This window comes from Biomphalaria glabrata, chromosome 18, assembly GCF_947242115.1.
Source record: "Biomphalaria glabrata chromosome 18, xgBioGlab47.1, whole genome shotgun sequence".
NCBI lineage: Eukaryota > Metazoa > Mollusca > Gastropoda > Planorbidae > Biomphalaria > Biomphalaria glabrata.
In genome coordinates this window covers 15,691,901-15,707,607 of record NC_074728.1, presented here as the reverse complement: position 1 = coordinate 15,707,607, position 15,707 = coordinate 15,691,901, and the positions used below count along the sequence as shown (strand labels likewise).

The window sequence follows — 15,707 nt, the reverse complement described above, 5'->3', positions numbered from 1 at the left end:
ATTTTTAATAGATAACTCATTTCTAAAGAAGTATATCCTTACATTTTTATTTCACATTAAAAATTTAAATGGTAAATTCTCAAGCAAACAAACACAGTCTTTAATGTCCAAAAGTATATTTTAAATTCCTATTATTTCTGAAAAAACAACTCCTACACTACCGGTATCTGTTGTGTAACAAATGATAGATCTATATTTGTAAGAATGTATGAGAATGTTACATTAAAATGAAGAGTAGTGTCAAGTCAAGTTTTAAATCTACCATTTATTAGGGGACTAGTTGAAATATTAAATAAAAGAAAAAAGCATGACCATAACTTAATCAGTATAGGACTTAGATTCCTTAGTGCTAAAAATTTATAAAATTATTATTTTCATAATATTCAGAAGATACCGGTATTAAATAAATAGTCTTTTTCAAACAATGTTGAAATAAACTTATTAAGCAAACTTCATAAAATAACTTACTCTGTTCTAAGAGAGATTGATACTGTTTCTGGCTATCTTCTAAGCTTTTGGCTAACTTGTTAATAGTATCTGCTCGAGAAATTTGATTTTTCTCTAACTCTTGTGTAGTGTCCACTAATTGCTTTTTCAAACAAACTATCTCTTCTTGCTGCATTAAGAAAACAAAGAGAAACATATAGAAGGATGGCCCACAAAAACATGATTGAAGTTAAACTAAGCAAATGTATTAAGATAAAAGATTTGAGTACATAATTTAAAAAATCTACCAGCCATGGATGAAACCTGCTAGCTAGAAAACGAGCAGATGGATGGAGATGCAGAATGACATTCAGATGCAGTCATTTATGTACTATGTCATTAACTTGCTTATGAAGCTGGCCTATCTACTAATAGGCGAAATATTCAACTCTTCCACAATAGTAGCACCCCATAGCTCCAGATATCTGCCAAAAATGAGTAGACCCTGATGCCACTAAACTACAGCATCTTTAGTAGACTGCCACTTCTGGACACAATTACAGCATATTTTACTTTTTCTTTCATAGTTTTGTAATGCTTCAACCTAGGGAAAAAAAAATGAAAGTAGCCAAAAGCGCATCGGCCATTTGCCCATATCAAATTTCCTCTTTTAGTATATATTATAATACAAGTTAACTTGGGTCTGTGTTTTACCTCATTACAGACACTATTAATCCCCTGTGGATGCTATACAACCACTTGCAGACAATGCAAATAAAATATTGATATAAATAATACAATTTAAAAAAAAACAGCAGCTAGACATTTCATTCATAATGATAACACTTTAAACCTAGTCTAACTTGTCTTCAATCTCTGCTTCATAATTTTGTCAGTATGTAACACCTAGTTATTCACATGGTTGTGATACAGATTTACATCCACTGTTTCTCTCCTTTATCTATACTACAATAAAAAATGACCTGGCCAAACTTTCTGAATGTCCAGTATGTTAATTTATTTTAAAAGAAAAGCAATGATTGAAAAAATAACATTAAATTTAATTATTTAAACAAATAACAACAGACATGTCTCTATTACCTTTAAGTGTGTATGGACACAATAACATTTCTATAGCCCTATAGTACACAGCCCACAGCTGTTGTTCAGCATTTAAGTTAGGGTGCATATGCCACCAGCTATTGCATATTTTGCATTGAATTTGAATGTTGATGCTAGTTGATAGATGTCAGACATGTGATTAGGCCTTATGTAACAATTAGCGACCCCTATTCCCCAATTTTTTTAATGCGGCCCTCAATACAAAAAGGTTTCCGACCCCTTGGCACAGTCTGCAAAAGAGCTGACAGCTCAGCAGCAAAAAGCTGGCTAGAAGAAGAAGAAGACAAAGCAGCAATTTTTTTTAAACAGTGGAAATTCAGCTTCCCCTGCACCTATAAAACTCCCGCTGAAGAACTGACCTGAACTTCCCTTTCAGGTCATAATTTGTTTGGAGTTATGCTCTCTGGAGCTGAATCAGCTTCTGCACTAAATGGAGAGCTGATGGTATTGAAAACTGGTTCTTGATGTCATAAAATTTGCTTTCCACAATTAAGGAATCTAAGTAAGTCTTGTACTTTTACCCATTCCACTAAAAATAGTTTCACCTTCCAGCAAAGGAAAATGTCAAAACGTGTTTTCTTTTGCTTGCCTGGAGAATTGGGAAAGCTTGGTTTGAAAAGATTCAACATGGACTTACAGTTCATATGCAAACAACCCATTTTCAACAGTAATTATGAAAAACACGCTGTCTTCCACTCTTCATTAGAAATATTAGTTACAAAATCACAGTCAATGTTTATATAAAAATTTCGTCCTTGGGATTTTATATTCTTCTCATAACCTTGCCTATTACTAAGCCAGCGGATACATCGGAATATTATGTTTTTAAATCTTCAAGTACTTGTCGGAACTACCTGTGGATAAGACCCCTACCTCAGATCAGTTTGATTATAAGTGAAAATACATGATAATTTGTTGATATTTTATGTACATTTGTGCAAACTTTCATGTTTAAAGTTTATGGTTGGGAAATTCTTTATAAAAAAAACAACTGTTTTTCTCAGTCAAAGATCGAGCACCATCAGTTGTTACACTAGCCATCTAGTTCCAAGCCAACCCAACACTCAACACATTGTCTAAATACTGACCAGAGATTATCTTAGATATAGTTAATTGAAGCATAGCCAATAAGCATAATCTTAGTTTACTTGAAGGCCACAATTAGCCCACTCCTGGTTTAGAGTGAATGCTAAGGATAATCACAGTTTTGGAATTTAAATGTCAGACTGAAATCTCATAGGATGGAATGCTGATTCAAAATGAGTTATTGAAATAAGGGGCAGGACTTGGGACACAGAATGATGAGGATTGCAGTTTGCAGGGTTTGAACCTGGGACTATAGACGCAACAATGCAGAGTGCATACCACACAACAGGGTAGCCAGGTGTCTCATGAGATAGAATTACCTTACCATAGATTAGAACATTATCAATATCTATAAAAAATCTATTAGATAAAAATTTTCTAAAAAGAAAAATACACCTAAGACCCTAGTATAGCATTTTACAAGGAGAACATGGTGGCCAAGGGGTGATTGACTTCTGAACAAAGGGGTCCAGGGTTCTAATTTGCATTTACTGATGAGTCAGCATCATTAGATTCTGAAAGAGCTGGCTATGGTAATTTCTGCAGCTTTGAAATAAACAAATCTCAGCCCATAGCCCCATATTGTCGACACTGTCAGACCATGGAATCTAAGAACTGTAATATGTCTAAAATGGATCTGTTGAATTGTTGATGATCAGTAGATTGCATGCATCTTTCTGTGCGCATATTGTTACTTGTGTTGAGTTTGTATTAACCAACAGATAAACTAGACATATACAAGATTAAAGAAACTGAAGTCAAGTACAGAAACTAATATAATGATTTCATTCAAAAAGGGAATGGGCTAGTCTCAGTCACTAACATTATAGATGTTACCTCTACGAAAGCCTAGCATCAACTATTTTACATGTTTAAAGTCTCCTTTTGACTTAATGTCATCATATTTGTGCATTCACTATCGGTCTCCTAAGGTGCCTCTCAACAGAGCATCAAAGGCACCCTGAATGGACCTTCCTATGGTGGAGGTCTGAACAGGCTATTGCAGGATAGGCCATTGTCCTGTTGATTCATACTGGTTCAGGCTGAACTTTAACTCACAGTGTCTCTGCTGCATTCTTTTGAATGTCCCAAACTTAATTAACTTTTTTGCAACAGATTTGGAAAGCCACATGCTCTTGATCCGCATGGTTACATGTGTATTGTACACAACCAATGGATTTTAGTCTAGGGCTTTCAAAAAAGAGGAATTCACCTCTTAAATCTTTTGCTTCAGTATTATTCATTATCACAGCTTATAAAAGGTTCTAATATCACAATATGTATTGAATCATTAAATCATCACTTTAAAAAAATTTCAACGCTTTTATTTTCAAAGTAAAATTTAAAAACAATTTTTCTTTCAAAGTAAAATAAAATGTGTTCATGATATAAATTTATAGATTAACATATGGTTGTATATTTTCAATATTAAAACAAAATTTTTTAATCACCCACATAAAGGCTGTTGAAACATTATAGAGAACTTTTGTAAAAGTAATTAATTGATCCAAATGTAAACTTGTAAAAATATTTTAGTATTGAAATGTTTTAGTAGAACTTTAACAATTTTTATAACTATACCTTTTTTTCTAAAGCACTTTTAGTTTCATCTAACTTCTCTTTAACATTAAGTAGCTCTCTTTCATAGCGTTGTGTCAGGCTAGATAGCATGTTTTCATGATCAATGCGTGCTCTACTTATACTGTCAGAATTCTGAAGATCTTCAATGTTATGGGTAAGAGATTCAACTGTTGATTCAGCAGTCTGCAATTTTTTTAAAAGCTGTAAAAAAAAAGGCCTAAATTAATCTTAATTATCATCTCTTTTAAGTTTGTATAATTCATTTACCAACTTGCTATTAATCACATTTTTGCATTCTCAAACTCGTAATGTGAAGTGAATTAATACATTTAAATAAATCATTTGTTTTATTTCTTTGAGAAAAAATTCATTGATATATTTTTTTAATGCATATTGACCTCATCCTTTGAATTTTTGTATGCTGTTATTTGTGCTTCAAGAGCTTTGATTTGTCCAGTAGCTGCAGCATTTTCACTTTCAGCTTGTTGTAGAAGAAATTTGCAATTCTTTAGGCTTTCAGTTGTTCCTTCAGCATTTCCTGATATAAAAAAAAGTTTAAATAATATATATATTTTTGTTTACTAAGGATATCTTTTTAAATCTAAGATGCTATTGTCAAAAATGTGAGAAATAAAAAAAAAGATAAATGATAATATGATCTATTGAAAGATTAACTACAAATATAAGATCAATATTTGAAGACTAGTTAACAACAGAGAAAGTAATTATTAGTTTGTTACAAAACCTGTTGCCAGAGCTAGCTTGTGTTTTAAAGATCGAATTTCTTTGCCCATATCTTCTTCCTTTTCTTCTAGCTTTTTGGTCAGTTCTTCAATCTCTCTCCCTCTTGCTTTATACAAGATATTTATTTGTTCATAAGTTCTCAGTTGTTCTGGCAAATCTAAAAAGTAAAAAAAATTAGATTTGAAAAAAATATCCTATCTTAAAATGAGATTTTACATTACGACATTCTATGGCCAGTTTCAATCACAAAGCAACTATGGTTCATCTCACAGAAATGAGATAAAAGCCTGTGCATCAGTTATAGTTGCCCTCACTGCAGTCCCCCCCCCCCCAAGCAACTAATGTGGGCAAAGCAACCAGCTGCATCACAGGTTTTGTCAGGGTGTTGCAATGTTTGCTGCAAGGTACCTATTGATAATTTAGCCCCCTTTTTTTTTTTCAAAGTAGACTCCTAAAGCTCTTCCCATGTTTGAGTATAGCTGCAAGGATTCTGAGTTAAAGCATTACATTCAAAATGGCACTCTTATTACCCTTTGTAATCTGGATCTGGCTGTATATTTAAAACCAGAAATAAAATGATCATATTTTTTTTTATGGCACATATTATTAGCTTAATTAAAATAGTGCAAAGTGCTTAAGCTTTTAAATTCATATGCTTTTTTGTAAACATAATCTGATAATTGATGAGTATAGCAAAAGTTGAGGCAGCCTTTCTTTATTGCAGCACATGAATAGATGATGTTAAGTGTTTCTGTTTCAATAGCCAATTAATACAAACAGCATGTTTACTTTCCAAACAAAGATTAAGTACCCATTGTAGCTTGATGTACTTGAAGATGATGTTCTTAAAATTCTCAATTGAAAATATCTACATTCACCTAGATTTCAGCATTAGAATTCTGGATTTGAAAGTCAAGCAATTTATCATTCAGTTGATGTCTAGTGTTTTTTGTTTATTTTTTGATTACCTATTCTTCAGCAATACAAAAAAATGTCTTCAAACTTTCTTTCACCTCTCCCATTCTGAGACAGTAAAAGTTTTGCTTCATTAGTTTTTATAGTACTAAATCATAAATAACAAAGTTTACAGCATGTGTTTATTAGTTGTTAACAAAACAATTCCATAAAAGAAGTCTTCAAATTAGAATGAATTACAATACAGACTGAATCTAACTAACAACATAAAATGCATATCATACATTAAAATTACTTATTGATACATCTACCTAATCATATTTTAAATATAGCTAGACATCCATTTACTTAGAGAAAAATTAAGATTATTTTGATAAGGAAAAACATGCAAACAAACATTTGACTCTTTTTCGATAATTGCCTAGCCCAGGGTTAAATAATTTTGTTGTAGAAGAAATTACTGGATGTTACACATGAAAGTAAAGAGAACACTAGTCACTAGATTCAGACTACTACAGCCATACATTTACATCATCATCACATATTACCTTTCTGAAAAAAATCTATTTGATCAGTCTGTATATAATATTGCTCCTCCCCTGCATCTTCTCGTCTATTTGCATAAAAAACTTTATATTGAGAGTATGATTCATCTGAAGTATCTGAAAGCTATTATAAAAAGACAAGGCAAATAATATTTAAACAAATTTTTATAAAATACAAAGTTTGATAATAAAATTGATACAAACCAATAATTTATTTATGTGTTCAAATGTTTTTTAAGGGTCAAAATACTTATGCTAGTGAATTAAAAAGAAAAAAATGCATGTACATAAAAAAATGAGGCACTAAGCACAGCGTTTGAAGTATAATTAAATAAATACTGTTTATTTAACTGTTACTAAAATCCCTGACAAAAAGAATTTCCTCCAGTTATGGTAAATAAATGGCAGTTATTTATATTTATTTGGCTAAGGACACATGATCAGATGATGCATCATGGCAAACAAGGCACTACTGTAATGAGCCAATCAGAAACCGGGAAACAAAGCAGTACTCTCTGGTTGGTCCCTTCTCTAGCAACCAACCAATATTGCTTTGTTTACTATCCCATGTATGCGAGTGTCGTCACAAGCAGGAGATGATACTTTCCATTTCCAAGTGTAAATACTTGTACCATATGACTCGTACTCTAATTTTTAATTATCTATAACATTACTTTATTGTTAGTTAATATTTGTAATAAATTTGTATATATTTATTTATGTTTATTTAATACAATTTTAGATGTTTTCATGGAAATCAAGTACCACAGAAACGAAGAAGCGAAGGTCTGCAAATTATTTTTCTCATTAATATTTATTGAAAACTAGTGAAATGATGAAGCCACAAAAAGTAAAGTGCAAAGTGGCAAGGGACCACAATATATTTTATTATGTAGTATCAAAACTATCAAGTGGCATAAGCCAGCTAGAATTTTATCACATAAAGAAATGTAAAGACAGTTACAATTGTTCACTACTTACCTCATTTATGTGCATTATCCCTTGATTGAGGGGCTGAACAGCACAAGAAGATGGAGGAGCAGTGGATGGTAAAGGAGGTGGAGATGGAGAATGTGATTTAAGAAATAAATGCACAGCAGATTCTGAAGGATTTTTATTAGAATACGCTGCTTGACTAACAGTTGGTGATGGTCTTTTGTTTGCTTTTACAGCAAATCTGTCATTGTTTCCAGTGACTATGTTTTTTTGAATGGAAGGATAATAATGGTGAGAAACTGATACAGGTGTTTTAATCTGTAGCATCCATTCATCATTACCAATTTTCTGGGAGTCTGTTTGTGCCACAAGAACACTGAAGTCTTGGTTCTTTTCATTGGATACATTTGTCTCACTTCTTGGATTAACAAAGTTTTGAAACTGTTCATACTTCTTGTCAGTATTACCTATCAGAGATAAATAATCATTTACTATATTTCCCATTATAAATAAAAATTACATATAAAGATAACCTAGGAATTATATACAGCATTAGTTGTTTTAAGTTGGATAATCATGTTAAGAATTACATGCAATAGAGTATTAATCCATGGCATTACTTGATGTAAGTAAAAAGAAAAATAGTATAAATATATATTAACACACTGTATTACTTGCTATATTATACATACAGAACTATGGATGGTATTACCTATAGTAGAGCATGAATTAAGTAAGCTTAAGTAAGATCCTGATATATCTTGATTGTGACCATTATGAGTATGTAATACTCCTCTGTAATCAAGTTTGTGGTTTGCATTTGTTTCTATGTCTCCATTGTCTTGAGATTTAAAGCTTTCATCATTTACATACTTTTTTTGTTTGCTAATGCCATCAGGGTTGACTGAAGACTTCCACTGCAAACTTTGAGGGGGTGACATTAGTAATTGTCCATTTCTCCTGATATCAAGATTTTGTTCATACTGAGAAACATGACTGTAAACAAAATATAGAAGATATAGATAACTTACTGATAAAAAGATAGATTGCTTGATTAATTACATGAAAAAAATGCATTGAATAATTTAAAATTATAAAACAAAAACATGAATGATTAATTACAAAGGAAGAATGAATAATAGAATTTAAAATTAAAGCTATTACAAGAAAAAAAAACTTGACCTGCTGTTGTGACTTTCATCAAAAATTTCATCCTCAGAAAGTGTCTCAGAAAAATCTTTAAATAAATCCTTAAGTTCAGATGCAATGGCATGGTTGAACTGAAACAAAAAAAAAAAAACATAAAATTTTTTAACTATTTTACTAGTTTTATCTTCCTTATGGGCTAATAAACATATTCTTCTTCTTCTTCTAGCCAGCTTTATTGCTGCTGAGCTGTGAGCTCTTTTGCAGACTGTGCCAAGGAAAAAAAGTGTACTGTTTTCTTCAGTTGTTCAGCACTGCCGTACAGGGTGTTGGTTATGTTGGGCTGTAGTGGAAGTAGGGTCTGCCTAAGGTGGATTAGGGAGGGGCATTCAAAGAGGATATGGTTTACGGTTTCAAAGGGGTGGGCGCAATGTCTGCAAAGGGGTAGTTGTGTGGACTTTATTTTGTTCAGGTGGTAATTTAATAGTGGTGTGTGTCCTGTTCTTAGTTGGAAGATTGTAGATTGTTCTTTGCGGGGGAGGAAGTTAATACTGTCCAGTTTGTTAGGCATAGTCATTTCCCTGTACATGGCTCTGCCTGTGTTTCCTGATGCCCATTGGTTGAGCCACTCCTCTTTGTGATTGTTGACTAACATTGACCTTAGGGTGAGGTAGTTAACAGGTCTATCTGGTTGTTCCATAGATGAACCTGCCTTTGAAAGCTTATCTGCCTTTTCATTTCCCATGATGCCAATGTGTCCAGGGATCCACTGTAGTGTAATATTGATATTTAATTTTGATATCATCTGGTGGATTATCACAATGAGTGTTGTCAACTCTCTTGGGCTGTTTGAGGTGCTACTGTTAAGTGCTTGCAGAGTAGATTGGGAGTCTGTAGAGACAACAATATCTGATGGTGGTTGCACTCCTTCATATAATTTGTTTTCCACTGTCTGGAGTGCTATGGTAATTGCCTCAATTTCGGCTTGGAAGTTTGAGCAGTAATCACCACAGGGTGCGCTTATCTCAAAGTGTTTATTTTTAGGGAAGACCAGGAAGGCACCAAGACCAGCATTGATGGTAGCTTTGAAAGCCGATCCGTCTGTATAAATATGGATAGCTGTTTTTTGATAGCTTTCGATTGTTTCAAGCGTGCCTACTTTGAGCTCCAGTGGATTTGATTCTTTTGTTAAGGTGTTATTTAGTAAATGTGTTTTGATGGTTGGTTGTTTGTAGTTTAGTCCGGGTGTAATGTTTGAAAACCTGGTAATTTTTTCTCTGTTATTGGGTAGGTGGTGTTTTAGGGCTAGTTCGTCAGTAAGTTGGATCAAGTCCTTTGCTTTTTTTGGTTGTTTTTCCTATTTCTCTGTGTTAGTAATTTATTTGGATGATCGTCCTCCAACCTTCTGTATCTCTCAATAGCTTCTAATGCTGCTCTGTTGCGCCTTAACTTAAGAGGTTCAATATTGGAGTCTATTTCACAGGCTGCTGTGGGAGTAGTTCTCATACCTCCACTAATTAACCGCAAGGCTTGGTTTTGGATTGTATCTAATGATGATTGATAGGTTTTGTTGGCAGCTACTTGTATGGAGAGACAGTTATCCATTACAGATCTGACATATCCAGTGTATAACTGTCTTAAGGTTTTCTTTTCAGCTCCCCAGGATGTTCCTGCTAGGTGTTTTATTATGTTTAATCTTTAAGATGCCTTTTCTTTTAAATCTGCCATAAAGTGTTTTAGAGACAGTCTTTGGTCTAGTTTTACACCAAGATATGTTGAATTTTCTTCTTTATTTATTGGCTGAGAGTCTATTTTTAAGATGTAGTTTCTTTTTGCTGTTTTGTTGCTGTGGCTAAAGATTGAATAAACTGACTTTTCTTTGTTTATTTCCATTTTCCATAATTTTGAATATGTGGAGATAGTTGTGAGGGCTCTATTTAGTTTGGATCTAGTCAGCACTGGATATTTCTCTGTAGTCCAAATTTAAAGGTCGTCTGCATAAATTGCCTTATTGACCTAAATGAGGTCCGGGAGGTCATTCATGAAGATTAGAAAGAGAGTGCAGCTAAGGGCTGAACCTTGTGGTAGTCCTTCTTCCAAACTTTTTTTTACTAGAGATGGCACCTTCGAATCGGGTTTGGATGGTTCTGTTTTTTAAGAATGCTCTGATCCAGCTGTACATTTTTCCATGGATGCCCATTTTTTTCATCTTCAAAAATAGACCTTTTCTCCACACTCTTTCATAGGCCTAATAAACATATAAGACTAATACAAAAAATCTAATAATTTTAATTTCAATACTTTCAATACAAATTTTTTTTCTTCTATTATAAGGTGGTATTGGAGCTTTTCATCTGTGGCAAATAACTATGAACAGTTTTTTTGTTGGTGGTGTATCTCGTGTTGATAAACTATTTATTTTAACAATGCATAATCAAAGTTATAAATGCTTCCTTTTATAGTACAGAATATTATCAATATGGAGGAAGTGTTAGATCTAGAGCTTTACTCTATGACAGACATTAATAGAGCCACGTTCACTTTATAAATATTAATAGAAATGTAGGTCCTACAGTGTTACGATAATGTACTTTTTACTATCTTGCCAACTTATCCAGCAGTGATATCTGATCTGTGATGAATATTGTTAGATAGTGAAAAATGACTGGACAACTGACCGGATCTGAAAATCAGACTGACAACAGATCTGGTGCAACCCTAGTACAAATATTCCTGAATGGCCACACATTTTAAAACAAAAACCTTTATTTTTATATAATGAATGATTAAATCAAATGAGTCATTATATACTAAATAATATTAATATAGTTAGAAAATGAATATTATGCTAAAATAAATAAAAAGTTTCATAAATAACCTCATTTTGAATTTGTTCTTGTTCAAGTTGAGCATCAGCTTCTATTTCCTTTCCATTAAAAAAAGCAGAGACTCCAGGACCTCCCCCAAAGCTGTCGTTTAGACTCATCATATATCAGGATGTGCAAGTAATAATCATCTATGGCTAAAAAAAAAAAATTAAAATTAAAAATAAATTTAATGCATAGGTTTCCTGCATTTTGAGCTGAAGAAAACCTTTTTCCTGGTGTCTAAAGTGCACTTTTTCATAGTAAGAAGAGTGCAGTTCCAATTAATTTAAAGCAAGGAGGGGTGGAACAGGACAATATTAAAGTGTTTTCTTGTATTCTGAGCTTTAGAAATGCATTTTTCTGGCATCAAGAAAGTATTATATATCCTAGTAAAAAATGCAGGTCTAATGAAATAAAAGAAGGAGGCAGCATATGCCAATACAATGATGCAAATGACATTTGAATTGCATATTACATATAGTGCACATACATTTGTAGTTAGTATAATTGTCAACTGTGTATTAAATAAGACATCTTATCGCTATTTTTTTGTTTGTCATGCAAAAATCCTTTAATTTACCTGCATATATATAGAGTTACAAACCAGCTACCTTTATTGATTTTCATTCTTTTTTTTTTGCGACATCTACATTTTAATGATCCCCAACATACTTTTAAACTTGTGAATTCTAGTATTTAATGTGTTGAATTGAATGGCCCACTCTTTCCCTCTCTCTTTCTTTATCTCCTCTCTATCTCTCTCTCTCTCCCTTTCCCCTTCTCTGTCAAACACTTCCCCCTTTTTAGGCACACTGCATAACGTACTGCTCTCCTAATTAGACTTTTAACTTGAATTGGAATGGTCTGCTAGGTCAATGTGATTATGAAAATTTTTTTTTTCATCTTATGAAAGTGCATGTGTGTGTGTAGAAAATAACTACAATTTAAATTGTAAAGACTGTAGTTAATGATAATGTGTTTCACAATTGTAAAACGACTAGACCTACCTCTACAAGTAGGCCTATTAAAAGTGTGTGTGTGTGTGTGTTTTTTAGAGGGGGGGTATTATACAGTTTGTGTAAATAAGGATCTAGATCCATGACTGATAAAATAAAAACAAATATGTTAAAAGTGGATTAAAAAGCGAATAGTGATGTTTCTTCTTTCAAACTGTTCATTTGAAAATATTGTGTGTATATATAATATGGTGGGGTTTGGAGGGAAGTCCTAGGAAGTGTTTGTGCATACTCTATAATAGGGGGTTGTGGGCCCTTTATTTGTTGGATGAAAGAAACAAAAAAAGGACATAAAATTTGAGAACTAGAAAATTGTGATAGGGTTGTGGAGCTTTGTAATGTGGGCCTCTTTATTGATAGGTTTATACCAACTATTTCAACCGGAGCTCAGCACAGGTATCAGCTAGTATATATACATATATATACTTCACCTTTAGAATTATCCACTCATTATTGATATACATTATTAGATACATAATTTATTGTTGGCAACAAAACTGTGAGTATGTGATATCAATCTCATAAATATTTTTCCTTCTTTTTTTAAGTAGGTCTAGATCTAATACTGGTCATATGATTAGTAATGTACTTGACTAGCAGTAAGCACCTGCTATGCCCCTTGATTTGTTCCTAGGCTTTATTTTTTTTTTTTTTAATTTTAATAAACAGGTCACATTTTAACCTAACATACATTTTTAGCCCATGATTTAGTGTATCTGTTATAATGAATTTTCAAGACCCACTCTCTTTCTTTCTATCTCTATCTCTTTTGCTGGAACCCCCCCCCCTTTTTTTTTTTACCTGCGCAACATAATTTCTCCCACATAGACTTGATTTGGAAAGACCAGCTTCATAATGCTACCCTGACACATGCAAACTCTCATATTTTAGACCTGTTGATTTTAGTGGCATATAAAACATTTAAAGAGCTAACAAAATTTTGCAAACGGTATTTGGGCTTTCGCCATTTTTAACTATGGAGAATAACATTCTTCAATGGAGATTTTTGAACAAGTTTGAGAATTGCTGTCAGCAAAAGGCTGCAAAACCTTAGGCTTTGTGATTGAGATGAAGCTTTCAAATTCGGCAAACAGTCTTTAAGGTGCTCAAAAGACTTTGTTTTGATTGCCTTCTTAGCAGTAATTAAAGAATGTATGAATTTGTTGGGTTATCGGCATAGTTGTGGGTCTAGAACAAGTGAAAGTCACTGTGAGTGTGGCAGCCTTTTTTAAAAATACAACAACCATCTGATTTAATAGACTCTGGCTTGTGCTGATCGGATTTCAAATGCGATATTAGTGTTGCTTCATCCTTTTTTGAAATGATAATTTGTTTTTTATAATGACAACAAAAAAAAAGCTTTAGTGTCACTGACGGACGATTTCTGAAGGCAAGATTTGTAGACCTAGAGTAGAGATAGATCTAGTCTAGATCTTCTATATCTTTTTTAAGCCACAGTCTGGCACAGTGCATTAAACTTTTATGTCTTACGATGTTTACGATGTCTCGTATTTAGGCCTCTTAATACAAACTAGGTAATAGATCTAAATCTAGTATTCATGAACAGTCCAGTGATCGAACAATCAAGTGTTAACTAGATGTAGATTAGGTCTATAGTTCTTGTATTAGACTAGATTCTAGATCAGATCTAGTTTAGATTGAACACAGTGCCACATACAATAAGAAATGTAGATCTAGACTAAAATAGATACTACAAGGACACAAATCTAGGTCACTAGACTAGATCTATTTATTTTATTAAATTTCCAGTGCACAGAAGTAATATGATCTGATAATTATTATAAAAATATGTAGTCCTCTAAAGTCACAGAACTGGTCTCAGATTCAAACAGAAGGACTTAGGGTACTTGGTAGACACTGATTCTAGGACACAGCGGAGTGATTTATTCCACTTGACCAAAAGCACTATAGCCCTGGTCAGATGGTTATCATCTGACATGATATTTATTTTGCGACAATTATAAAAAAATCCAGAGAGAAGTTAAACCAATCTCACCAAGGCTTTTGATGTGATCAGTCGAGATGGCTTATGGAGGATTTTGACCAAGCTCGAATGTCCACCTACATCTTGTCCATTCTTGAGCATCTTGATTGACTTGATGTGGGAAAAAAAGGCCAGTTAAGACTAAGTGGTGAGATGTTTAATCACTTCCTGATAGATAATGGCATAAAGCAGGGCTGTGTATTTGCCCCTACTCTGTTCACCATCTTCTTTGGTATAATGTTGGATCAAATAAGGCTATGACTGCATGGAAGCAGCTACATCAGATTTCGCTCAGATGATGTGTTCAATCTTCAATGTCTACTGTCCCAAACAAAAACAAAGGAAGTAGTTGTAACAGATGATTGTGTCCTACTAGTTCAAAATGAGCATGATCTTGAGTTCAAGGTCAACAAATTAGCATATATTATACTAGAAATATGTTACCCGCGAGTCTTTATTTGCGCATTACTGTCGATATAATCACTGAGAGTGTTTTGTAAACAATTAAACGAAATAATAATGTAATAAGTAAAGCGAATGTGTCAATGTAAAAATAGTGTGAATGAAGCTATCAAATCAGAATAGCTAATAGGCTTAAATCCATTTGTTCAAATTAAAACATTTGCTTGTAGGCCTACATATATTTGATTAAAATTTGAGACGAATAGACTTAATTTTGTATGTTCATGTGTTACAGTATAAAGTAGATATTGAGGTTGACATAGATCTAAATCTACACTAATCTAGAGGCTTTTATAGAGTTCATTCTGTGTTGCGCATGCATGACCTTTTTTCATGAATGAATATAGGCCTATCTCAACACGGCTACGCAGCTTTATTTAGCGAACAGCGAACAAATGTATTAAAAATGCTTTAGAAAAACAAATTTTAATGCTAATTTGATTAAAATATGAAATGAATGGACAATAATTAGTATGTTTATGTGTTAAAGCATAAAACTATCTTTGCGAAACGAAGTTTTATCATCTTAGAGTTCAATAAGAGTTTTAGACCTACTACCTAGGCCTAGGAATAGACTCAGTAGAGAGATGTGTTAATGTGTAACCATTTGGTAATGTCTAATGAAAGAATGTTCGCCAGGAAATCTGTAGTCACAGATATCAGGAACTAATTTATGTAAAAAATGCTTTTGAATAATCTAGTGGATTGGATTTAGATGTATGTTAAAGTTAGCTAATGATCCTTTCACGTTATTTCTCTTTCGATACGAAAATAAAACTAGTTTTACGAAAATGGGTTTACCCGCAGTCGATAGATTCTTATCTATTAAAAACGAAAAGAGCGATAGCTTTGTTAA

At 33.0% G+C, this 15,707-nt stretch overlaps 1 protein-coding gene across 4 annotated transcripts in view; it reads right to left on the bottom strand.

Annotated features, from left to right (window-relative positions):
* LOC106065932 (centrosomal protein of 152 kDa-like) overlaps window positions 1-15,707 on the bottom strand; it is a 38,758-nt gene that overhangs the window by 19,939 nt on the left and 3,112 nt on the right. For 2 of the 4 annotated variants that reach the window (XM_056017212.1, XM_056017213.1), the window contains exons 2-10: window positions 11,380-11,523; window positions 8,538-8,635; window positions 8,068-8,351; window positions 7,401-7,822; window positions 6,423-6,543; window positions 4,961-5,116; window positions 4,614-4,753; window positions 4,216-4,416; window positions 469-616 (exon numbers count right to left, since the gene is read on the bottom strand). In XM_056017212.1, coding sequence (XP_055873187.1) covers window positions 469-616; window positions 4,216-4,416; window positions 4,614-4,753; window positions 4,961-5,116; window positions 6,423-6,543; window positions 7,401-7,822; window positions 8,068-8,351; window positions 8,538-8,635; window positions 11,380-11,490 — 1,681 coding nt within the window. In that variant the 5' untranslated portion in view covers window positions 11,491-11,523. Of the gene's footprint in view, window positions 1-468; window positions 617-4,215; window positions 4,417-4,613; window positions 4,754-4,960; window positions 5,117-6,422; window positions 6,544-7,400; window positions 7,823-8,067; window positions 8,352-8,537; window positions 8,636-11,379; window positions 11,524-14,401; window positions 14,420-15,707 lie in introns of those variants that run through there. The other 2 variants (XM_056017211.1, XM_056017215.1) reach the window with 2 other exon arrangements.